The 23,925-nt window shown below is 34.9% G+C and overlaps 6 protein-coding genes across 12 annotated transcripts; 4 read left to right on the top strand and 2 right to left on the bottom strand.

Moving 5' to 3' along the window:
• Nucleotides 1-122: 122 nt before the first annotated feature.
• LOC117785693 (prosaposin-like) lies at nt 123-4,748 on the top strand. 2 transcript variants are annotated; one of them, XM_034623876.1, is made up of 7 exons: nt 123-156; nt 506-563; nt 1,256-1,884; nt 2,830-3,171; nt 3,246-3,581; nt 3,645-3,968; nt 4,031-4,748. In XM_034623876.1, exons 1-7 carry the CDS (start codon nt 138-140, stop codon nt 4,459-4,461), a joined length of 2,139 nt encoding a protein of 712 aa, XP_034479767.1. In that variant the 5' UTR covers nt 123-137; the 3' UTR covers nt 4,462-4,748. The 2 variants fall into 2 exon arrangements, with proteins under 2 accessions (XP_034479767.1, XP_034479768.1); XM_034623877.1 differs by lacking the exons at nt 123-156; nt 506-563; nt 1,256-1,884 and adding an exon at nt 2,319-2,484.
• On the bottom strand, nt 4,746-10,350 carry LOC117785694 (pre-mRNA-splicing regulator female-lethal(2)D). 3 transcript variants are annotated; one of them, XM_034623879.1, is made up of 5 exons: nt 10,184-10,350; nt 7,307-7,614; nt 6,864-6,988; nt 6,149-6,482; nt 4,746-6,077 (listed from the first exon to the last, which is right to left on the bottom strand). In XM_034623879.1, exons 3-5 carry the CDS (start codon nt 6,906-6,908, stop codon nt 5,254-5,256), a joined length of 1,203 nt encoding a protein of 400 aa, XP_034479770.1. In that variant the 5' UTR covers nt 6,909-6,988; nt 7,307-7,614; nt 10,184-10,350; the 3' UTR covers nt 4,746-5,253. The 3 variants fall into 3 exon arrangements, with proteins under 3 accessions (XP_034479770.1, XP_034479771.1, XP_034479769.1); XM_034623880.1 differs by having other exon boundaries at nt 10,278-10,340; XM_034623878.1 differs by lacking the exon at nt 7,307-7,614 and having other exon boundaries at nt 9,413-10,350.
• A 141-nt stretch (nt 10,351-10,491) lies between these two features.
• On the top strand, nt 10,492-11,347 carry LOC117784902 (NADH-quinone oxidoreductase subunit B 2-like). The gene is made up of 2 exons (XM_034622754.1): nt 10,492-10,882; nt 10,937-11,347. The coding sequence occupies exons 1-2, from the start codon at nt 10,554-10,556 to the stop codon at nt 11,277-11,279; spliced, it is 672 nt and encodes a 223-aa protein (XP_034478645.1). The 5' UTR covers nt 10,492-10,553; the 3' UTR covers nt 11,280-11,347.
• A 326-nt stretch (nt 11,348-11,673) lies between these two features.
• Nucleotides 11,674-12,684, top strand: LOC117784145. Its single transcript, XM_034621800.1, has 2 exons — nt 11,674-11,975; nt 12,032-12,684. The coding sequence occupies exons 1-2, from the start codon at nt 11,702-11,704 to the stop codon at nt 12,247-12,249; spliced, it is 492 nt and encodes a 163-aa protein (XP_034477691.1). The 5' UTR covers nt 11,674-11,701; the 3' UTR covers nt 12,250-12,684.
• A 240-nt stretch (nt 12,685-12,924) lies between these two features.
• On the top strand, nt 12,925-17,730 carry LOC117784019. Of its 4 annotated transcripts, none has more exons than XM_034621612.1 (4): nt 12,925-13,144; nt 16,571-16,770; nt 16,895-17,062; nt 17,199-17,730. In XM_034621612.1, the coding sequence occupies exons 2-4, from the start codon at nt 16,713-16,715 to the stop codon at nt 17,435-17,437; spliced, it is 465 nt and encodes a 154-aa protein (XP_034477503.1). In that variant the 5' UTR covers nt 12,925-13,144; nt 16,571-16,712; the 3' UTR covers nt 17,438-17,730. The 4 variants fall into 4 exon arrangements, with proteins under 4 accessions (XP_034477503.1, XP_034477504.1, XP_034477506.1 ...); XM_034621613.1 differs by lacking the exon at nt 12,925-13,144 and adding an exon at nt 13,325-13,693; XM_034621615.1 differs by lacking the exon at nt 12,925-13,144 and adding an exon at nt 14,717-14,796.
• A 1,718-nt stretch (nt 17,731-19,448) lies between these two features.
• Nucleotides 19,449-21,080, bottom strand: LOC117784018 (ervatamin-B). The gene is made up of 2 exons (XM_034621611.1): nt 20,972-21,080; nt 19,449-20,897 (listed from the first exon to the last, which is right to left on the bottom strand). The coding sequence occupies exons 1-2, from the start codon at nt 21,059-21,061 to the stop codon at nt 19,980-19,982; spliced, it is 1,008 nt and encodes a 335-aa protein (XP_034477502.1). The 5' UTR covers nt 21,062-21,080; the 3' UTR covers nt 19,449-19,979.
• Nucleotides 21,081-23,925: the final 2,845 nt, after the last annotated feature.

Genomic DNA, 23,925 nt, shown 5'->3' with positions numbered 1-23,925 from the left:
TCAATCAGAATCACCAGTATATAAGCTAGACAGAAACATAATAAAGTCGCAGTTTATTTTCAAATCTCAAGATATATTGTGTTGTGAATTTTGAACAAGTTAAAAAAAAAATGCGAGCCGCTTGCCCTTACGTTATTATGGCAGTGCTAATTTTTAGTAAGAAAATATTCCAAAATTCAATTTTTGAGTTGATCGAAAAGAACAAATAAACTTTAAAATTTGAAATATACAGTTAAAAATTGAAAATTAAATGCAGTCATGCTAAATTGACATATAAAGTAATGCCTTTGAATGCGAGGAGAACATTTTATAAGCCTTGAGAATGCTGGAATTAATAGTAATTATCTCCGGGACGAAGTTAGAGGCATTATTTTATAGTTACATTTCTAATGCAAATCCAAATTACAACAAACTGACTGATTTTGAGAAGCTCTCGTTTGAAATTCAGTTTGGATATAAACTTGATGAATTATGTTCTAAATATTAATTACATTTAAAATACTAGGCACTGCTGTTTCCTCAACAAATTCTAATTTTCCTGGTGAAAGCGATAACAATCTCAGGTAAGATACAATCACAATTTCACAATTCTTTTTATTAAAAAATACGAATGTAGTAAGAAAATTGTATGTGGATTGAAATCAAGAGTAAATCAAGAAATGCTGAGCTATTAAAAATTCAGATTGTTTTTATGGATTACTTATAAACATCGATAAAATTCTAGTTGTTTATAATAACTGCCTTGAAATGATTCATTTGTGTTTTACAAAGCTGTTAAACCACAGCCACAACTTGCAATGTTGCATATCTTGAGTCATACATACGAATTTGCGGTTAAGCCCGCAACTTTTTTGTAAATTGGCGTACATAAGTTTATAATCGCAAAAGCGTTTCGTTAAATCATCAAACCATGGACCACTAATTTAATGTGAAAAATTTCGCATAGTTGCACTCAAAAAGCTTGTTTCAAATTTCAATTAGCCAAGTTACTCAAAATATACAAATTTAAGCTAATAGCATTAAACTCCTTTATCTATGGCGGACATGCTGTCTTATTTGTAGACTTGTAGATATATACGTTCGTTTTTGAAAAACTTAGTTAAATTACATTTAGGGTCATCGTTTTAAAGATATAATGACAATTATTGATATAGTATTTTTTCCTTTAAATGGGACTATCCGTAGCTAAAATCAACTCATGCTGACTCATTCCCATCTGGAATTATATTAAAATCATAAATTTTCTGATTTTTAGCAACCAGGATGAGCTGGATGGCAATCTAAGCGCTGAAGATGTGGAGAATAATGTCGAGACAGTTGTCGTTCAGCCTGATCAGCTGTCCTGCAGCACTTGTAACTTGCTTTCGCTGATAATGAAGGAGCAGTTCGAGTCAGTCAAACGGGAGGATATGGTTGAACGAATGCTCGATACGTGTTATAGTCTTGATGTCTTGTCAGAGACTTGCGTCAATATAGTGTCCAACTACTTTGATGACATGTACGATCTTGTGAAGGAGCAGCTCCAGTCGAATGACATCTGCGCTGCTTCTGGCATCTGTGCGGAGGATAACTTGGCGACAGAGTCGGAGGAAATGACAGTTCAAAGCAAACATGATGAATTTTACTGTGTTGAGTGCAAACAGATTGTGAAACATCTGCATGAGACTCTTATAAGAAACGCCACAGAAGCCCAGTTCAAGAAAATGTTGATGGGTGTTTGCACATTGACTAGTAACTTTAAATCTGAATGCGTCAAAGTTGTGGATCAATATTCTCATGTTATGTATAGTATGCTGAAGAACGACTTGAATGCTGACAGTGTTTGCTTGCTCATCGGAGTGTGCCATAAGAAAAGAGAACTAGATGTGGATTTCACAAATAATGGTAATGAACTACAGACTTTAGTGTCCGCTCCTTGTTCAATGTGCAAGGCCGCATTTAGAGCTATAAAAAAGTATATAACAAAACGCATAAGCAAAGAGGAGCAGAAGAAGGTGATATATAACGTCTGCGACAAATTTGGAAAAATTTCAAAGAAGTGTCACAAATTCGTGGACGATCACGGTGATAAGATAATGGAATTTGTGAGGAGTCCTAAAGTATTTTGTTCAATACTTACTTTGTGCCTTCCTATTGGCCAAGAGACACTAGAATACGAACCAAAAAGCCAAGTCTTAGCATATAATATTGATTATAGCGAAGACGTTCAGTTGATAGCGAAGGCACTGACAAAGGATTCAGAAAACTGTATTCTATGCAAAGAAGTTATAAAGTCCTTGCAGAACTTGGTTAAGCACCATCATGATATCAATAATGTTTTGAAAAATATATGTCATATTCTAAAGGAACAGAGCCAAAAGGATAAATGTCAGAATATGGTAGAGAAACACTCAGATCTGATAGTCGATTTAGTATCAAAGAATGTAGCCCATCAGCAAATTTGCAGAACCCTAAGCATGTGTCTATTGTTCGAAGAAGAAAATGGTAAGCAGCCAACTATATCACTGCGGGCGGCAGTTCGCGCTAGTGCCGAAAGCAGCACGAAGGGTGCGAAAGGCGACTAGCAATATATACAGCTCATATGCTACGACTGTCCGATCAGATCGAGTTATATACCGATCGAAAGGTTTAGTCCTAACTTACAAAATGGCATACTAATACTTCCAACTCAACTTACCAACTCACCTGGTTCTTGAGATAAGGGGGTGTAAGTGGGTAAAATTTGGGGGCATCTAGACTTTCGTCACCAGACTTTTAACTCGTGTAGAGGTATTTTTTAGTAGACTATAGACTTAATCTCATCACTTTTCTATGTTTCTCCAATTAAAGATGCTGAGTTGGAAGAGATACAGCCTGAATTTAACAACGATAGATTCGAGCTGGAGATGCCTCAGCCTGTTATTCAAGAGTACCCGAAATACGAGCACAACTGTTACATTTGCTTAAGAGCAATGAGGATTTTGAATAAGATTGTACGCAGAGGAAACAAAGATGAAATCAAAGAAGCTCTGGGTCACGTTTGCCAGAAGCTACGAAAAGATCATCAGGGTTGCGAGGAAATGGTAAAAAATCATTCCGAACAGATTATCGAGCTAGTCTCAAATCATACACGCGTTGGATTGATTTGCGTGACGATCGGTATGTGCCACAAGCGTGCTTCACAAGAGAATTGTAAGTATTAGGTAGCGCGTATATATATCTTTAAGATAAATTTTCAGCATTTTCTGTTTCCATTTCATAATAAGTTGATATCGATGAGACCCTGTCGAAGGAGCTGGATAATGAAGTCGAAGTCGAGTTCAGATTGTCTCTTAATGTCGACTTTGAAGGCGCTCCCAAATGTAGCATTTGCAAAGAAGCGATGAAGGCTTTGAAATCGATGATACACCATGGAGGCAAAGATGAAATCAAAAGGGCTCTGAGCCACGTTTGTCATAGGGTAGGAAAGCTGCATCATGTTTGCGAGGAAATGGTAAATAAACATTCCGATCAGATTGTCGATCTCATCACAAAGCATACACCCCCTTACTTGATATGCTATAAGATCGGTATGTGCCACAAGCGTGCTTCAGAAGAGGATTGTAAGTAACAGACATTTGAAAACTCTATATATATATTAAAAAAAGTTTCTATTTTACTACCAGTTGAAATCGAAGAGACCCTGTTAGAGGAACAAGATAATCAGCTTGCCGTTGACATGTTGCTCACATCCTCGGTCAAATGCTCTCTATGCAAGAGGATTTTAAAGGCTTTGGAAAAAAAGATAAAGAAATTTGATGATAGGAGTGGTATACAAAGGGCTTTAGAAAAAATCTGTTCCAAGTTGGGTGGAGCATTGTCGAAAAAGTGCGATAAAATGGTTAAGAAGCACGGAAATCATATTATCGATTTACTGGTCAATGGAGTAGCAAACAAGAAAATATGCAGTTCAATTGGCTTTTGTAAAAAACCCAAATTTCTAGAGTATTGTGAGTATTAATTGCAAAAAACAAATAAAGAATTTTAATTAACAGCTTATTTAATTCGATAGTTGCAATCGATGAAATGGCGCCCGAGGAAGAATTTTCTGATTTGAAAGCCGTCTGCTCATTTTGGAAAGAATTCACCAGCGGTAAAATTGCGGATCAACTTGAGGGACCAACGGATCCTGAGGGGGGGCCTTTCTGCCTGATATGTGAGCTCATGGTAGCCAGGATTAAGGAGATAGTGGATACCAAAGCCAAACGGAATAATATTGTGCGCGGCTTCATGAACGTTTGCGATCACCTGCCTAACTTTATTGGCGAACCATGCCACTACATTGTCCACGGTTATTTTCCGGGCGCTTTAGATCTGATCAGTAAGGTATCGCCGCATGAGGTGTGCCACTTTCTGACGGACAGCGATGGTCTTGGAATCTTACAGGAATTTGACGAAACCTTCAATGAATTTCTAGACACAAATTGTGCTCTTTCTACTTAATAAATTTTTATTCCAGTTCCCATTTTTAAAATTGTCCTCCTGGCCATCTGTAAAACGTATACTGTATAACAAATGTATCACTTATATATCACTCTATTCTATTCTATGTATCTCTATATATCTTTATTGTTATTAATTTTGAATATATATACAATACTACAATTCTACACACATATTGGCTGATTCATTAAAAGTAGAGAAGTATGAAAACTATCCCATATATCTGTATGTAGAAAGATTGGTGCAATAATTACAGCACAATAAAACTAACAAGTTGATAACTTAAATTTTTTTACGCTTAACAATTTATTTTAACATAAGTTGTAATAATTGATACAACTTTCTTGTATTACAAAAATGACTTAAACTAATAATTAAACGATAATTTAGCTACACGTCGGCTAGGACTCGACTTTATTAGCTTTTCAAGTTCCATTTAAAATAAATGTATCAATTGTAGTAATCTGATAAAGGTTAATGTTATTTCCTGTTAAGATTACGAAGTGTTAAATTTTTTTTAAAATGGTATACTACATATTTATATTATAGTCTATATATGTCGCATGCATGGGCATAAACAAAACTATAATCGTATTGTACAATACAAATGTGTAAAAAGAAAAATATATTTTTATTATATATATAATAAACAGCAAGTCTCTCTTGAATCTCAATTCACAAAGTAAACGTCAAAAATTAACGATTAGTATTATGCATATGTCAAATGAAAAAATATTTAAACGTCTGATACCATAAAAACATATTAGCACGCTTTTTTAAAAGTCTGCTGGCTCAGTAGTCAACGCCACTTGCACCATTCTGTTGCATGCGAACGGATCGACGTCGCGTCAGAATGCGTGCTGGGGCCACAGTTGTTGGTGCCACATCCTCTGCCACAATCGTTGCCGCCTGATCCAGAATATGTGTCGTAACTGAAGTAGCTGCAGTTGCCTCCTCGCTGGCCATGCTAGCCACCGCATTGTCAAGGCCAAGCGGCGTCGCTGTCACAAGGCCCAGATTCTGCTCATCCTCCAGTTGAGAGTTGCGTCGTGTGACAATTCCACGTAGCTTGGACTTTTTGGGCGGCAGAATACGTGGCGCACTGATTTCCCGCATTGTCGGCACCACCGACGCCTCCGGAACGCATATAGCAGCTGCACTTTCCTCCTCGTAGTTGCGTTTTCGTGCCAATCGCGCAGCAGCTGCACTTTTGCTGCCATTGCAGTTGCTGCCTTCGTCGGGAACTATAAGCTCAGGGGTTGCAGTCGGTTGATCGTTGTTGATGCCGTTGTAGTAGTCAGCAGCTCTTGTTGTTGTCTCCAGACATGCATTCTCATCAATTGACTCCAGTTTGCTACTGATAATGGCTTGCTGGAACTGGTTGCTGTTACTGCTACTGATACTTTGGCCATTTGTCACCACAGTCGTTGTCGGCGCCGCATTGTCGATGGTTTCCTTTGGACTGTTAGAGGAGCTCGCTTGCCGCAGCTGTGAATTTTCCTTCTCTAGCGTCTGAATCCGATCGCGTGTTGTCTTTAACTCTTGTTGTAGAAATAAAATAGTGCTCTGCATGCCCTCCACATCTTCATCCAGCTCCTGTAAAAAGTCATCTAACTCTGTAAATATAAAAAACAATATTTTGAATTATTGTAAGGTACTGCAAATGTATTAATATTTAATTGCATACCTGATTGCGATTTTTTAACTTCCTCACTGAAGCTCTTTTGCATGGCCAGTTCAGACTCCAGTTTCGCCAAGCGTCCATTTGAAGTCATTTTACCCAGCTCTTCGTTCTCTTGGTATAACAAACGACACTTGGCCATCAGGCGCTTTCCCGTATTTGAATCTGGCGTAAACTTCCAGGCAGAGAGCTCATTTTGTGTCTCTTCAAGCTTTGACTTGGTGGCCTTTAGTTCCTTTTTGAGACGTTCAAACAGTAAATTGACAGCCGGATCAAGAAGTGCAGTGCGAAGGGCCAAAGCTGTAGGAGCCTGCTGTGCCTTGTATTCGGCAATTTGACTCTGTTGAGGTAATCAAATAATTTAAGATAATACATACTTCTTGTAATCTTTAAGTTTAATATTCCTAATTATATATAACTGGTCAACTTTTTAGCAAAGTACCCAATGAAAAACTAACACACCTACAGTTTTTAATATTTACCGTTTTTAGTAATTAGCTTTATCTATTATTATTATTATCTATCATACTAATTAAACGCAGATCGGCAATAATAGATGTTTTAATTTGTAATGAAATACAAGCTCCTAAAAGTATGTAAGAGGTGTTCCTATAGTCTGGGTCTCGACTAGTTCTTAATTTTTATTTAAATGTTAATTAATACTTTTTAAAAACTATCAATTGAACGGGGACTTGAGAAAATGAAGTTTCTCAAAGCTTACCACATAATCCTGAAACTCTTGTTCCTTGTTGGCCAGACGTCGCATGAGGATCTTCTCTCTCCGCTGAGCGTCGGCGCATTGCAATCCCAGACGCGTTTGCTCCACCTTGAGATTTTCAATTTCATCTGTATGGAGTGACGACCATGTCGGAGGAGTAAGGAGTAAATCAAGAGAGAGAAAGAGTATTAATGTACGGTCCAGTTATAGGACAAACAAAACAAAGGGCAAGATCAGTTATCGATTGATCGATCGATCGTATCGTATTGTGAAGAGTAAAAAGCATCAAATATACAAGTTCTTAAAGGTCAAAAAAAGTTGCACAACTTTTGTGTGATCTAAATATTGGTTGTAGTTGTTGTTCAAACGTAGATACATATTTTGTTTGTTTTTTTTTTCTGTTTGATTATAATTTGTTTTTTAATGAACTTAATACGAATTCATACCAATGCGTTGCAATCATTCGTGTTAGTTCGTGACATTTTTGTACGTTGTGGTTGTTGTTGTTGCGATCTTGGTGTTGTTGTTGTTGCTGCTGTTGTCATTGCCATCTCTCTCTCTCTCTCTCTCGCTCTCTCTGTGTCGGATTTGTTGTTGTCACGAACGTTGCACTCGCACACGTTATTTACTTGCATTTATCTTTGCTTCTTGCTTCTCTTGATTTTTTTGCCTCAACATTTACTCAACACTGGCTTGCACTTTGACAGAATTTGCATTTTCTTTGCTTTTCTTTTTTATATTTTGCTTGCTTACACTGTGAAAACAACAAACGATTTGAAATTTTTGTGACAAAACTGAAAAATATTTAGAAAAACACTTGCAAAAAACTCGACGCGCGCACTTTGCTTTCAAATAAAAGCTCATACAACATCATCAAACATTATTTGGCATTTTCGAACACTCTTTCTCGCTCTCTTACGCTCTCTTATAAGCTCCAATAACCAAAGTTCATCGACTTACTTTCTTCTTATTTATTTATATAAGTATGTTTATTTTTTTATTATACATGTTTACGTATTTATTTCGGCAATTTGCCACATTTAACTTGGTAATTACGTTTTAATTTTTTGTTACTTATAAACCGAGTGTCGTCAAGGTGTGTGTGTGTGTTTAGATTTAAATGTACATTTTATGAGCAACATTTGACCTATATCGTAATTATAATTTAGGTATTTAACCTATTCAAATGACATTACCATATTTTTCTTGAGATAATATAATTAAATTTATAGGTAAATGAATCTAAAATTAATACAGAAAAATCCAATTCACAGACACATACGAGCACGGAATAATTTAGCGCGCAATTTGTTTCGGTTTAAATGTATTTACATATATATTTATTTATTATTGTGATCATTATTATTGTGATCATTATTATTGTGATTATTATTATTGGACTTTAAGTTCATTTTGGGCCATAATTTGCATTTAAATTAAACACTGGCAAAGTTCTTGGCTTTTCTTTTATTTGAATAACACATATACTGGTTAATATTATATTAATATGATTTGATTACCATTTTATATATATTTTTTTAGACTTAAATTATACATTATTATTTGGCACTCGCTTTAACGTTCTTCTATGTGATTATATATTTATTTTGGTACTTTGTGGACGCGTAAACAAAAGAGAATGTGTGGGGGGGAGGGGAGAGATAAAAACAGAATGAGAAAGGGGCTCAGTTACGAATGTGGGCACGTAGACAACTTGAGAAACGTTAACGTTAACGTTAACAACGAACGTTGGCAACGAATGTGGCCAAAACGCAAACTGTACACACGGCTGAAACTCTCAACACGAAGGCGAAGACGAAGATGATGACGACGATAGATAAACGAAGTAGACACCGAAACGAAGTAGAGAAATTGGATTTGCACTTGTTACACTTTTCATATTTATTCAGTTTATTTGCAATATATATATATTTATTTATATATATTTAATTATTTTATTTGTATTTGATTATTTCAATTGTTCTTTGCACAACACTTTTCAACATTGGAATGATTTGATCTTTGATCTGATTTATTTTTATTATTATTATATATTTATTTATTTAGTTCATTTGGCACTCACATTTCTGTTGAACACTTTTCAAATATTATTTTTTGTAGGAAAAAATAGCTTAACATCTAAACAAAACGCCAAATTCGAAATGTTTTAACGAGTGTTCGCTTCAATTCGAGTTCAAATTCGAGTTCGATCTTTTCGAAACCAATAACAATAACAAGGCACACGTGGAGTTCTTTTTAGTGTTTTTCATAACTCATATTTGCACAAAAACTCAAACGTAGGCTGTAAAAACCCTAAAGACATTACTATATCTTCTGAAACAATATCTGAGATTGTTGTCAAATAACCAACATCATAAAATGTAAATTAAAAAAAAAAAATAGAAACTAAGGAAATTATAAGATTTACACAAATGTACACTGATATTTGTTTGTTGTTGTGGTGGATTTTGTTTGCAGGTATATACTATATATAGTATGTTTATATAATATGTTTTGCATGTTTTCTTTCTTTATTAATAATAATTTTATACCTTCGAGCAATCGTCGTTGTTCGGCTGCGGCGGCAGCTTCGGCAACAGCGGCTTCGTGTTGTTGTTGTTGTTCTTGTTGTTGTTGTTGTTGTTGTTGTTGTTGGTGATGGTGGTGTCGATGCTGTGGCTGTTGCTGAAGTTGCTGTTGTTGTTGTTGCTCCTGTGTTTGTTGTGCTTGCGATGAAGTCGAATGATGATGATGATGGTGATGATGATGATGTTGCTGCTGTTGTTGTTGTTGAAGCTCCTCAGAGACGGACGGTGTTGGCGATGCGGGGCCAGAGGGGCCACTACCAGTGTTACCCCCAGCACCACCTGCACCTGCACCGCCAACAACACCACTCCCACCCCCACCAACACCACCACCCCCGCTGCCACTGCTGCTAATCATATGCAAATTGTGATCATATTTTGTAGACATTTTATCGTAACTGTTCATCAAGGGTCTCTGATCGTCCATAGTCATTGCAGCGACACTCATAACTCAATACAAATCTCTCAATTGTCCTTCTTTTCTTTTGTTGCCTGCGTCGATTTTTACATGGGCATGTACACACTGGAAAAACACACTCTCCTCTCTCTATCACTATCTCTAACCACTGGCAGTGGAGCGCCTTTTTCTCTTTCACACGCACGCAGTATTTGTATTTGGGTTGCCTGCTCGCTCACCAATACCAATGTAAAACGTTGCTGTAGACGACGCGAGACAAGCGAAAATTTTTTTATTATTTAGCTGCTACTTTTCAGTTGCAGATTTCTCCTACTTCTTACGTATTTACAGCGATGAATTAATAATAACTTGCTGGATTGTCCATTTATTTGCACTTTTTCAACATTTTTATGTGGTTATAAGCACTTTAATTACGTTTATTTAGTAATTTTGCGTGGAAACCGTCGATGTCGCCAGTTGCAAGAAAACGTATGAACAGCGCTGCCAGACATTTAGCAGCCAAATTCAATATGGTGGACGACATAATACCAAAACGAAACGGTAACTCTAATTCACGACGAGCCACAAATGTTAACAGCTGGTCACTCGCAACTGCACTTGTTGTTTACGTTTTTCAAAGAAGAAGAATGTTTTAGTCAGCCCTGGTTCATTTTGCAAATTACATAAAAGAATACGACAAAAAACGACAAAATGTTGCGACAAATTGCTGGACCAACATACGCAAAGTTATTAAATGCAACCAGAAATACAGCGAACGCGTACAGCGCGAATACCGCAATTGGCGGCTCGCTGAGCAGTTTCTTGGTACGGCAGCAGCAAACGATGCCCGTCGTGGATCCCAGCAATACTCTACCAAAGAAAGGCTACTCCCCCTTTGGCACCAAGCAGGCCAGCATGGCCGAGTGGTCGCTGGCCAGATTGGACGATCTGCTCAATTGGGGACGCAAGGGTTCCATTTGGCCACTGACATTCGGTCTGGCGTGTTGCGCCGTGGAAATGATGCACATTGCAGCACCAAGGTAACACTTGTCAATAATAATAATATGTATGAAATTAATCGTTATATATTTCAGATACGATATGGATCGTTATGGCGTCGTGTTTCGAGCATCTCCACGTCAGGCGGACGTTATTATCGTGGCTGGTACGCTGACCAACAAAATGGCGCCCGCTCTGCGTAAAGTGTACGATCAGATGCCTGAACCACGTTGGGTCATCTCAATGGGAAGCTGTGCCAACGGAGGTGGCTATTACCACTACTCGTACTCGGTGGTACGTGGCTGCGACCGCATTATCCCCGTCGACATCTACGTACCCGGCTGTCCACCCACAGCGGAAGCACTCATGTACGGCGTACTGCAGCTCCAAAAAAAGGTGAAGCGCATGAAGACTCTTCAGATGTGGTACAGGAAGTAGATCTACCTTCTCTAATATTAAATGAAAGCGAAAAGTGTTAAATAAATATTGCTTAAAAATGTAGCTAATACGAAAATGCGTTTTCTTTAAGAGATCGCATTAATTCTCAATTTCAATATTTTAAGCCAAGGCTCGTTAGGCTTAAAAGATTTGTACCCAAACAGCTGCATGTAAGGTTGCCACACAGTAAAAAAAAGATCGAAAGCAGCAAATGGCGCGCAATTTAATTTTTTATAGTTTTTTTTATTAATATTTTGGCAACAAATTAACAATTTAATGAAAGTTTTTAATTTGAACTTATACAAAATAAAGGTGAATTTTTTGGGCTTAAATCCGCAAGCCAAGCCTGCCAGCCCGTTTTCTGTTGCGACCTGAATATTTAATCAAGTTGGCAGCACTGCAACACTGTAAACAGATGTGCGATGGCCGATTTACCTGAAAATCTACAAGTGATTAAACTGGAACCTCCAGGAACGCCGGAGAAGTCCAACATCAAGGAACGCCTAAATCTGCACGTGAAGCGACGCTTGCAGCAGGAGATACCAGAGACGCCACACAACGACATTGCCACAGCCACAACTAACAAACGTTGCAAGGCAACTTCTTTGCCACAATCCAAAGAAGTCCAAAAATCTCGGAAGCCTTATCAGAAGCGAGTCGAAAAAGTTAAGACTGATAGCAGCAAGTGCAAAAAAGGTGAGTGCATCGGCAATAAATGTAATTCAAACTATCACAAACGCAAATATCTGCAGCACAATCAACGTGTGCCGCAGCGGATCTGGAGACATTCGAAGAATCAGCGGATCATGAGGCCTCGCCCGAAACTTCAGACTCGAAGAATTTAAGCCGAGATCGCTATAAAAATGCTGATATACTGAACATCGTGTTAAGCAGAAAGAAGCGAGCACTAATGCATAATCCGCAGGTGCAATTATTCTGGTCTCAAATTATGTCGGCACTCAACGACTAAATTATGTTTCATGATGATTTACTGTAGCACTCTACGTATTCCATGCGTATTCCTTGCAGAGCGTATTATAAATTTGTCGGAATATGTTGCTATGTCGCAAAAGTCTGGATCGGATACTACATCCATATATGTAATGGGAACGCTCACCCAAAAATCCACTTTTACGAGTAGTATGAAAAACTGTTAATTCTTGAGATATTTATAAATAATCTCACATATTGTGTATTGTCTTATACATCCCGATCAAATTTCATTACAATCTGCCTTATATGTCATATAGCATCCTTAGAAACGATCGGGGAGAAATTATCATTGATTTGAAAATCTTTGTTGTTTTTTTAAGATTGCTTGAATAATTATATTGCAATAATATGAATTTGATATTGTGTTATACACCCTGTTAAATGAATAATTTTATCTGGGATCAAATTTATTGGTTAGATTTTTACTTTATCAATAAAAATTAATAATTATTTTTGATTAAAAAAAAAAATACAAAATTATTAGTTAATATTTATATTAACTGTCTTTAAAGACTTATTAAAATGTGTTCTCTTTTTTCTACGCTATAAAATTCGTCCCAATCAGATAATAAACAAGTTCATCCCGTCTTAAAATTTTATTCCCTGATTTTTAGGCTATGAAAATTAAATATTTCAAAATTTAAATTTTGTTTAATTTAAATGTTACCATACTAAAATGCTTTACTCTATTGTGCGCACGCTCAGACAATTTGCACCTCTTAAATCTTGCCGGCCGTTGCTGTGGTTGCTTCTACCCGTTGACGGCTTTTCTGACAGATGCAAAATTTGCAGAGCCGCTCAGAAAGAAAATTTACGTTTTTGGGGTTGCAACGTTTTGTGTCGCGTAATCGGAGATTTTGTGTGCCTGAAATGTAAAGAATAACATATAATAATAATAAATAGAGAATTTCAAGTGCTTCCCGTAGTTGATATTTAATTAGAGACACTTGAATTAACTAATTTGAATAAACACAAACTGTTATAAATATCTCATTTATCCATGTTAGATAATGCCGTTTAAAGTTCGTGTGGACTTTGCTATCGATTAAACTACTTTTTTTTTTTTGCCATGTCCTGTAGGTCGCGCTCACTCTGTCTCTTCCCACTCTCTGGTTCTCTTTGTGTACTTTTCGCCACTGTGACGGAGGCTCTCTTTCGTTATTAACCCGCTGCGTTTTGACTTTGTGCTTCGTCCTTGCCTTGTGCACGGATTTGCGCTCAAAGTAAACTCACCCACAACAGACCCACCCACTGAGCCGTCCTTCGATGCTTTTCGCTTTCGTTCGTTCGTTCGTTCCACTTGGAATCAGCTTCAATAGGTCTTTCTCTGCAAACGCTCGTTCATTCAACGGTCCTTTCAATTGAAAGAAATTCGCAACGACGCCAAGTTGTCAGACTCGAAAAATATTTTCTCCTCTTATGTAAATATACAAAAGACAAAAAATGGTTTATTAAAAGGTCTTTATTTCAATACTTATATAAATTACAAATTGATCTAATATGCGCTATATTATATAATTGTGCAAAGCCCTGTGGGACTAAAAGTTACACGAAAAAAGTGAAAAGTGATTACAAAACAGTTTTAGTACAGTAAAAGTACAATGGAAAAAATTAAGTTTAAATAATTTAAAGCACTTGAACACATGTATAAATTTGATTGAAACAAAATATATGTACATAAATATTTATATAAGTGATGCTTTAGCATACTTTATACAATAATTGAATGTGCTTAAAATATAAATGGAATACAGTAATAATATATAACACTAAAAAAGCTTTAAATTAAATATAAATGTTTAAAATATTAATCGAAAGCAGTAATAATAGAGAACAATTAAGAGAACTTAAATTATATAAAAAAATGTTTTTTAAAATATACTTTAGTTTAGCCTGTTATACAACATAATTGCTAATATCGCCAATTCGCTTTCCCTTTCAACAACCTATCCCAACCCAGTCACAATAATAACAATAATAACTACTGCCACTGTTTTGCATGTCCTTAGCCACCAGGTTTACCCGACCTACCTACTTTTTAATAGCTAAATCGATATTTCCCGTATAACAAGAACAAAAAAAAAAACTAAAACCTTCGCTGGCATTTGCTTTTGCTCTATGTTAAAGCCTATTTCCAAGACAGCACATTTGGCTCATTCGACGCCATTTTCATCATTTGGCCCAAATGTGGAATTCAGTTCAGTACAAAATCCAAATGATCATTTTTGAATGTGAAGATTTTTTGTCATTAAATTTCAGTATTTTTGTATCGAACACGCGATGTTTATCGATAAGCTCGGCAAAAAACAGCAATTATCACCTTAACCAGCTGTTTTCTTCAATTAAAACGGAAGGCATTAAATTTGCGCCAATTATAGTATCACAATAAATATTAAAATGTTGTTATTGTCTGCTTTTTATAATTTGTGCACAGAAACCGATCAGCTGATTTGCTTTGGGTGTCTTAACAGTTTCACAATTGGTCGTGGAAGGTCACATTCAAATGTGTGCAAATGTGGCAAATGTGAGTGGTCGTGTAAATAGCCTGTAAATCGTGTGTGTTACTATTACTATTACATAAGCCACTTTAGAAGTTGGCTTTTGAAACAAGGAAAAGAAAAGCGAGGAAAACAAGACATTTCTCCATAGGAAATGCCAAAAGTTTGTAAACGGAGACACATGGCATGGATAGCTAGCATGGATAACTGAACTAGGTCAGTTATTGAATTTTCCCAGTCCGAGAAACGCAGTGTTACGTCTTTCGCCCACACACAGTGTTGCATGCATCGGGCATACATTTAAATTAAATGAATCGAAAAATAAAAGACACATCGATGAAAATAATATAAATATAAATGTGGTATATATATAAAAAAAAAGAACATCGTTTTGCTTATCAGTCAATTGTGTATATATAATTGACACTCGACATGATAAACATGTCAAAGAGCCATAGAAACAACAGCACAAATAATACAAGTATCTCAAATAAGTAGCACAATGATGTGATTGACAGCCTGACATGACAACGGCCCCTTGGCTACCTTATTGATTGTTTCTTCCGCACCTCCTTCAGCAAATGTAGCCTTTTGTACGGAAGACCCAAATCCTAACTGAGCACCACTCGAATTCAGATAGTATCGAATTGAATTGAGTGACTTGCCACACGCTCAAGTAATGCAACAAAGTGCATGCAAAATGTGCTTCCTATGGATTCCGTAGGTGCATTGCGCTTTTGTAGGTTCAGTTTAATGTGGTATGTTAAAAGCACTTTCGCCCCCTTTTTGAAACCACACACTTTAAGCTGTAGTTGGATAATTTGCCAGGGGTTTCTCAATTATATAAATGTCGAAATAAATAAAGAAACAATTTTAACATTTTATATAAACTGTTGCTAGTTTATAAATAAACTCGTTGGCAAATAAAAACATTTTTGCTATAACAATTTACTACTCTCCGATATAAAATTATCAGTTTCTACCGTGATATAATTATAAAATGAATCAATGAAGCAAGACACATTGATATTAACTGCTTCAGTTATTCTTACGAAGTCCCTCCTTGGTTGAAGGTGTAAGCTCGTCTATTAACCAGGTTCCACTATCTCATGCTCCCCAACAATATTATACAATGTATGTACAACTGCTGCTCAGTGGGAAAATCAATTTCGAGCAATTGGCTGCCACAGTGTGGATGACACATAGTAAACAAACAGTACAGAAAAGCAAAAGTATTTGTACCAACAGCAGCAGCAATCATTGCAATCCAATTAAGTGGCCAACATAAAGCGGCCGTTAGGCTTGTGCCGATTTTTGAGCTGTGGACTATGAGTCAAACATTGAGTGAAAATGACGAGTACAACACACACACACTCTGACATTTATGATCCACATATTTGTGGACCTTCAATTGGGTCGTGAGCTAACCCTCTTTTCAACCCACTCTTGCTCTCAGTTGTGCCAACAACTTTCTCTCTTTTCCCCTTTCTCTCTCTCTCTCTCTCTCTTTCCCTCTCTCTGCATTTAAGCTTCCTTTGCTTTGCATCTGCAGTTTGCCCTCATTGGAATCTCTGTTTTTGTATTTGGTTTTCACTCTTTATAACTGCTAGATAATCGCTTAAATTTACTTTTGGGTAAAAGCTCTTAAAGTTAAAATTAAGATTGATCTTAAATTTTTAAAATAATTTATTTAATTCCCCGCTAAAAACTATAAACTGTTTTGTAAAGTTTATTATCAAAATGCTATACATTCAATAATTCAATTAAATTAATTGCATATTTGTCTTTACATTTTTTCAGCATGATAATTTAACACAACAGCAAAATATACAAAAAATATTTAAACTTAAAAGAGCATTCAGTGACATTTAAATATTTATAAACCACTGCAAGCCAAGTGCATTGTGCATACAAGAACAACAACAAACGGAAAAGCTTAAAAATGTCGCCTTTTATGGAAAAAGTGTTGCTGTTGTTAGGCGTGCTGTGCTGCATACAAGGTAAGCGGCAAAGTTTACGCAATAAAAGAAACTTGGATTGTGTTTTGTAAGACTTGTAACCATGTCATTACATAGTTAATGTTATTTTGATTTGAAATAATAATAATTGACTTCCTGCTTACAGTATCCACTGCCCTGATGTGCTATGACTGCAACAGTGAGTTCGATCCCCGTTGTGGAGATCCATTCGAGCCGTACTCCATTGGTGAGGTGAACTGCAGCAAAAAGGAGCCATTGGAGCATCTCAAGAACAAATTCAAGCCCATACTGTGCCGCAAAACTGTGCAGAAGAGTAAGTTAATCCTCAAAAAATCCATATAATCTCTACTATTATTATTTATATTTTGTAGGTTAATTTACTTTAGTTCAACTTATTTATATTTCTAAGACGAATTCCTACACATTAACTAATAAAATGTATTTCTCAGTTTACGGCAAGACTCGCATCGTACGTGGCTGCGGATATATCCGTGATGAGCGTACCGATAAGGAATGCATACGGCGATCGGGCACCCACGATGTGTCTGCCACTTACTGCGCCTGCACCAAGGATTTGTGCAATGGAGCCATTATCGGTGCTACATCACAGAAACCGCTGATCCTTGCATTGGCCGCAGGATTATTGCTGTTCATGACAAGACAAAGCATAGGAGTTCAAAGCTCATAAATATACTCGTATTGTATTTGCTTTCTATTATTTTTATAATTTTTTTTCCATATTCTTTTCAAATCTAATGTTTTCTTTTTGACATTTAATTAGATTTTCTGAATATGGCAAAATACTTAGATAACCAGTTTAAGTTAATTAACTATAAATTTTTTCGTAAGCGTAAAAAGTGAGGATAATAATTATAATAAATAAAATACCACTTTTAATTTCGTGGGCTCATAAATTGAAAAATTTAGGAGTACCTAAAATAATAAAACTTACACAAACAAAATTTTGGGCGGCAAAATCAATGGTATTGTTTGTATTTTATAAGCTCATTTTAATTTTAAAAATATGTTTTTCCAAAAAAAAAAAGAAAATGAATAAACAAAAAACTGCCAGTAAACATCTCCGCCTAATAAAATATATTCATGTCCAACTAACAACAACAGGCTTAACACCATTTATATTATCCTTAATTGGAAGATGATAGTTATTTTTATTGTCCAGACAATGTTCCAAGAAAATTAAATGTTAAACACATTTCCATTGTTTTTAAAATATTTCATGTCAAGGAAAAAGTTAAAAGTGCAAATATATTTTCAACTACTAAAACGCGATATTTACAGAAATTTAACAGAACATCCCTGAAATGAAAATTTCAAACCAAAATCTTCATAAGAGATTTACTAATTATTTGAAATGAAATCGTTAATAGAAACTAGTATTTACAGTAACTAGGACTCAAAATCATCCGAAAAATCATGCAAAAATTAAATCAAGTAAAAAAGTTATATTTCAACTAAATGCGATAGCAAAAACATAGCATATATGTGTATAAAGAGCAGAAAACTTAAAAAAAATAAAAATAAAAAAAAAAATTCATTAATAGACTATAAAAGTATGATAAATTATATTTTGTCCACTTTAAGCTTCATACAACTAAACATAAAATCAAAACAAAAAAAGAAATAAGTAAAGAAAAAAATAGACAAGTAAATATGCCTAAAAAATCTTCCTAACAGCAAAATTTTTAATTACATCGTGTAGATAATGTTTGATGTTTATTTGATTTTAGTTTAGAAATTACATTTTGTGAAGCGCATTACATCTGCCTTTAGTAATCATTTAAGTGTCTTTGACAAGTTGATAGGCACAAATCAACAAATAAAAAACAAACAAACAAACACGTACACGGCTAATACGCAAGGAGGTACAGTCACCACAAAGCAGTGTAATCTCTACAAAAACACTAGCCAATGGATTGATTCAAAATCGAAACCAATAAATTTTAGCCCATTATTTTGTGTAGTCAACAAATTTTATTAAACATATTTTAAATCACTTAAAACACATACACACAAATGATATTTATTTAGTTAAATATTATTCTATTGAAAGTTTAAAAAACATTGTGAGAATATGTAGGTAAACTTAACTAATACAAAAATTATTGAAAATAAAAAGTAAATGGAAAAAGATATTGAATCATATTATATTTAGTTAAAAGATACTTAATTGAAAGAATAAAGAATAAACTGATAAAACGGTATAAATTCTACAACTCATTTTAAAATGCCTTGCCAACAGGCTAAATATTATTTAACACCAATAAATTACATTCCAAACGCATTCTTCACAATGAGACATAAATAGACATGGAGAACTAATAAACCAAAGAAAATAAATTACTTAAACAAATATATAAAATAAAAAAAATGGCATCGTGAATCATATCACTGAGCTTTGCTTTATGAGTAACGAGATTTTGGGGTAAAACTAAAAATAAACTACACAACATAAATGTTAATTCAAGTACACATAAAGCTAACTACAAAAACAAAAACGATTAAAGCTCTAATATTTTAACAAATAATTTAGTATAATATATGAAACTAACAACAAAGTTTGGTTGATCAGAAAATGAATAAAGAAATAACACATACATACATGATAGTCATAAAATTCGTTTCGAACGTAAAAAGAACACCAAAGAAAATGAAAACAACTAACACAGTAAAAATATGAATTGTTAAACAAAAGAACACACAGTTGCATAATATTTATTGAACAAAATAATACGTGTTTTGTCTGCGCTGGCTGAGTCGTGAAAATTATAATATATTATATTTGGTTTATGAGTTTCTATGCAAACCCAACCAATATATATTCAAAATGATAAATAAATTACAAATAAAATTGAAAATAAAATGCAAAACCAAAAAAAAAAAAAAAGAACAAATCCAACAACAATTTAAAAAAAAAATATGTGAACTTGTTAATTTTTAGCGTTTAAGTCTGTAAAGCTCCGCTTGTAGATGAAAAATCAATAAATAAACTAAATACAAAATTTAATATAAAGATGGAAAAAAGTTATAAACTTTCACAAACCAACAAAACTTGTTGCTACTTTCTCAACTAATGCAGTCATAAATGATGTAATCAATAAAACAAAAAACAAATGTTAACTTTGACTTAGTGTTACATATTTAAACTTCTAAGCTGAACTAAGGATACAAAAGATTTATTAACTTAGTTTAATGGATTCTTATAAAGAATTTCATCCTAGGGTATTTGGGAAAATTGCTCCCTTTGCAATGGGCTGCTTGTCACTACGCACTATTTTGATAAAGCCGTCTTCGCCCCACTGAGTACCAAACGAATTGAGACATAGCCAATAGTCTAACTTAGTAGCTGCATCATGGCCATAACCAACAACAACCAGAAACTGTGAGCTTGCAGCCCTGGCCCTTGCTGGTGGCACATAGACTCCACTGCTGTAGTGCATGAATCCAAATGTGGCCGGATTGTACTCTACAATCACGGGTATTGAGTTAGAAACGAAGCGCTTAACTGACTCATCATCGCCATCGCGTATCTTCGAATATGTAGCCAGCTTAACTCCGCCTGAAGGCAGCGCGGGTGGTGTACACATACCCTGTACGGAGTTTTCATGGGTCGGATATTCAATATCAGTTAGCAGTGTAGCGTCATCTACTTGGGTTAGATAGTCAAAAGCCTGTTGTGGCACCTGCGTTGTGCAACTGGTGCTCATGCCAACACAATCAATTAGATGCTGGGCAGAATATTCCATTGGTTCCTTATCACTTGGCAGAGCGTTCAATATCTGTAGGGCCTTGGCTGCAGCATAGGCCCAGCTGCCACTACACAAGGTGCCCTGATCCTGGGCGGTCACATTGATGCCATATTCGGCGAGGATGTCAATCTCATCGGCAATTGTATTTTCCGTTTCAATAGGTTTCTTATCGTTAGACTTTGCAGGATACACGGCCTGAGGTAAACGGGCCGCAAAAGTAATTAATCTAATATCCGAAAACTTATTGATTTTAACGCGATAGGTACTCGCTTTCCGATCTTCCAACGCGTTTTGCTGAGCAATCAATTTGGTGTGATAGTTGAAATAATAGTTGGCAGCATTTTGCTCCGTTGGGTTAGCATAATTCTTTTCAAATTCGTTCTAAAAAATATTAATTGCATTCAATATAATGTTGGTTTTTTTGTTTACCTTTCAAATTTTATGATTAAACATACCATGTACTCCTTGAAATCGTCCAAGTCTGATCCATGATTGAAAGCATATGCGCCTGTAAATAAAGCACAGCAGAGCCACAGCTTTAACATCTTGAAATTATAATAAATACTAGTTAACAATTGAGCATTACCTCCGCATTTATATAGCCGCATCCATCCACTTTCTTTATGATTAGACAAGCAAATAGAAGATAAAAGCCGCACCACGAACAGTGCAAATAGATTTCTACATACTCGTACTCATAAATGCGGCATTAAATTCACGACTATCGTTCTTTGGGCCCACGAATGCTTAATTCGCACTTACCTAATTATGATATACACGTATAGTACTCCTATACTGCCTATATGAGTATGGGGCTTGTCGTAGTATACCTCGACATATGGGCGTGCCTTGTTTACACGGCCCACTATCGTTGCGTTCTCATATGTCTGTTAATTTGAAATTTCCACTGGCCTAGTTGGATCTAAAGTCGCTCTCCAGGCACTGCATTGGTACTTGGTATTTGGCAGCAATTGTAGTCGTATTCCCAACCTCATAAACGTTAAGGCGGAATTGTAATTCCGTAGAAGTCTTTAAGTCTTGTGCAGACGCAGTAAAAATATTGTCAAAATATTTTGTAAAAGCCAAAAACATAATAAGAAAGCATCTACATATGTCAACTAATAGCTCAAGTTTATCAATTTGGTGTATCTTTAAGAAAGATCATCAAATTTGGTATATGTATCTCAAATAAGCAAGTTAAATCATTAATAAATTATAGTTAAAAAATTTAATTCAATAAATGTATATTTCCGATTTAAAAAAATTAAGAAATACATCGTAGCAATAATTTAAAATAGGTGTATAAGTCATCAAAATTGGTTGCATAAATTATAATGTTTCCTATGCTCAAAATGTTAGTCAATTAACATGTTGTGGACGATAGAGATAAAAGCATCACGAAGGTTTTGATTAAACTGACAATAGTTAGTGTTGTCAATGTGTAAGTTCAAAGGTCAGTTGATTTTTCAAATGCCCTTCCTTTATATGATTAATAAAAAACAGATTTTAAGTTTATATTTAAGTAATTCAAGCGGTTTCTTTCCTTAAGCTACAAAACTCTTCTCGTAGCTAATATGCTCTATTAACTTTAGCAATCAAAATGCTGAATGAATGATTAATTTGCATTTAAAGCGAAGAGCACAAATATATGAGGAATTCAAATATGAAAACATTTTCAAAGCTGAAGTTTATATGCCCAGCAAGTTTTTCATTCGATTCGTGGAGCGCTTAAGTAACGGCCTATAAAACCGAAGCGTCTATCGCCAGCGCGTCTTAAAGCGATCGCAGACTCCAAGACAACGGCATCTTTACCAAGTCTTCATAGGGGACAAAGGCAAAAGAAACATAGTTAACAAAGGTGATTAGTATTTGTAATAACCAAATGTGTGCAGTGTGAAAGCCTCAATAAACAAAATAAGTAACAGCTAAAATAAATAAATATATTAATAAATAAATATATACTTAATTAATCATGTAGTTTTTAATATAAATGATAATAATAATAATAGTAATTCTAAAATAAACATTTAATACTTATACGAGAGGTAACGAGAAACTAAAGAAAGTGAATCTTAATGAACGGTTATAAAATATGGTTTCGATAAAGAATACTTTCTTTGGATACGTGGGAAGTCAAAGAGAAGACAGTTTGTCAAAGTACAATTATAAAAATACCCCGTTTTTCAGCAAGAGGTATTTATAATGTCTATTGGAGATGCGACTCTTGGATTTACAGTGTCTTTGGTTATGTAAACATACACCTATATGTGAACAAGTTGTAATAATAATCATCATCACAATTATGGACCCTTCAAGCAAGTCAGCACTTTTAAATACGCGAGGGTCTCTCTCTCCATTTTCTATGCTTACGTAGCTGGGAGCCAGATCACCTTTCACCCGCATCCAAATCCAAGTGAATCCCCCATATGTGTGCAAATTGACTATGAAGATGATTTTAGAGCGCATTGAAAGAGAAATTGATTTGTGTTTGTTTTAATGACTTGGCTACGAAAATTTCACAAAACAAAGAAATGCATAACTATCAAATTTTGGACTCTTATGTTAATTTTGATCAATATGTTAATTAAAATCAAAATTCATTGGAAAACATAGTTACAAATTAATTACACTCATTAAAAACTCATTCAATCGATATTCGATAATAATATGCAATATTCAAAGCAACAGATGTAAACATTCATGGTCAAGTCGAACTTTGAATGCCTTTAATTTAAATTTTTAATAATATAAAATTTATTTGGAGGAGTTTATTCGTGTAACGAAGCTGACAAGTTGTGTAACTAAATTTTGTTGGCTAGGAGGATAAAAGTGTACAAAATAGAAGTGACAAAAAATTAAAAAAAATAGAGAAGTTTCTTTCTGAAAATTGTATATGCAAAACAGAAAAATCCGATGATTTTAGCAATCAAAAATAATTTTCAAGTGAAAATTAAAATAATATATTGATAATTTAAAACAAATCAAACAATTTTAAAGTCTATATTCGTCATTCATAAAGCAATTAAAGTTAAGTATCATACTATTTGTCAAATATATTGTATGTGAACAAGATCTTAAAATTAAATTTTTTTGATTATTGAAAATTTCCATCTGAATTAGAAAACGAGCAATTAACAATGATTTGTGACCAAATTAAATGCTAAAAAGTGATGTGCATATAGCTCAAGTTCAAATGCGTCAGATATCTTATCGCTAACGTGATAAAGCTATAATTCTTGGAATATATAAAAGCAGACAATTATTTTATTTCGAATGGTGTGTATGTGATAATGGTTTATATTATATATAGCACTGAATTATTGCATTATAGTGAGGGTGCACAGATAGATAAAGATAGAAATGAAATTAGACTTAAATTGAGAATATCTATCATCGAATTTGGCTCTCG

Source organism: Drosophila innubila (genome assembly GCF_004354385.1).
Source record: "Drosophila innubila isolate TH190305 chromosome 2R unlocalized genomic scaffold, UK_Dinn_1.0 1_C_2R, whole genome shotgun sequence".
Lineage (NCBI taxonomy): Eukaryota > Metazoa > Arthropoda > Insecta > Diptera > Drosophilidae > Drosophila > Drosophila innubila.
The sequence above is the reverse complement of the archived record's forward strand: the minus strand, read 5'-3'. Positions and strand labels throughout refer to the sequence as shown.

What these genes read in the sequence shown, in the direction of transcription:
- LOC117784902 (XM_034622754.1), top strand. Translation starts at nt 10,554, where the DNA reads ATGTTGCGACAAATTGCTGGACCAACATACGCAAAGTTATTAAATGCA. An exon ending in ATGCACATTGCAGCACCAAG is followed by an intron (nt 10,883 to 10,936) that starts GTAACACTTGTC and finishes TATATATTTCAG; the next exon opens with ATACGATATGGATCGTTATG.
- LOC117784018 (XM_034621611.1), bottom strand. Translation starts at nt 21,061, where the DNA reads ATGTTAAAGCTGTGGCTCTGCTGTGCTTTATTTACAGGCGCATATGCT. An exon ending in ACGATTTCAAGGAGTACATG is followed by an intron (nt 20,898 to 20,971) that starts GTATGTTTAATC and finishes AATATTTTTTAG; the next exon opens with AACGAATTTGAAAAGAATTA.
- LOC117785694 (XM_034623878.1), bottom strand. Translation starts at nt 9,893, where the DNA reads ATGAGTGTCGCTGCAATGACTATGGACGATCAGAGACCCTTGATGAAC. An exon ending in ACAACGACGATTGCTCGAAG is followed by an intron (nt 6,989 to 9,412) that starts GTATAAAATTAT and finishes CACTCCATACAG; the next exon opens with ATGAAATTGAAAATCTCAAG. An exon ending in AAGAGTTTCAGGATTATGTG is followed by an intron (nt 6,483 to 6,863) that starts GTAAGCTTTGAG and finishes TTACCTCAACAG; the next exon opens with AGTCAAATTGCCGAATACAA.
- LOC117784019 (XM_034621612.1), top strand. Translation starts at nt 16,713, where the DNA reads ATGTCGCCTTTTATGGAAAAAGTGTTGCTGTTGTTAGGCGTGCTGTGC. An exon ending in CGTGCTGTGCTGCATACAAG is followed by an intron (nt 16,771 to 16,894) that starts GTAAGCGGCAAA and finishes TCCTGCTTACAG; the next exon opens with TATCCACTGCCCTGATGTGC. An exon ending in CCGCAAAACTGTGCAGAAGA is followed by an intron (nt 17,063 to 17,198) that starts GTAAGTTAATCC and finishes TGTATTTCTCAG; the next exon opens with TTTACGGCAAGACTCGCATC.
- LOC117785693 (XM_034623876.1), top strand. An exon ending in GAAAGCGATAACAATCTCAG is followed by an intron (nt 564 to 1,255) that starts GTAAGATACAAT and finishes TCTGATTTTTAG; the next exon opens with CAACCAGGATGAGCTGGATG. An exon ending in GCGTGCTTCACAAGAGAATT is followed by an intron (nt 3,172 to 3,245) that starts GTAAGTATTAGG and finishes TTTCATAATAAG; the next exon opens with TTGATATCGATGAGACCCTG.
- LOC117784145 (XM_034621800.1), top strand. Translation starts at nt 11,702, where the DNA reads ATGGCCGATTTACCTGAAAATCTACAAGTGATTAAACTGGAACCTCCA. An exon ending in TAGCAGCAAGTGCAAAAAAG is followed by an intron (nt 11,976 to 12,031) that starts GTGAGTGCATCG and finishes AAATATCTGCAG; the next exon opens with CACAATCAACGTGTGCCGCA.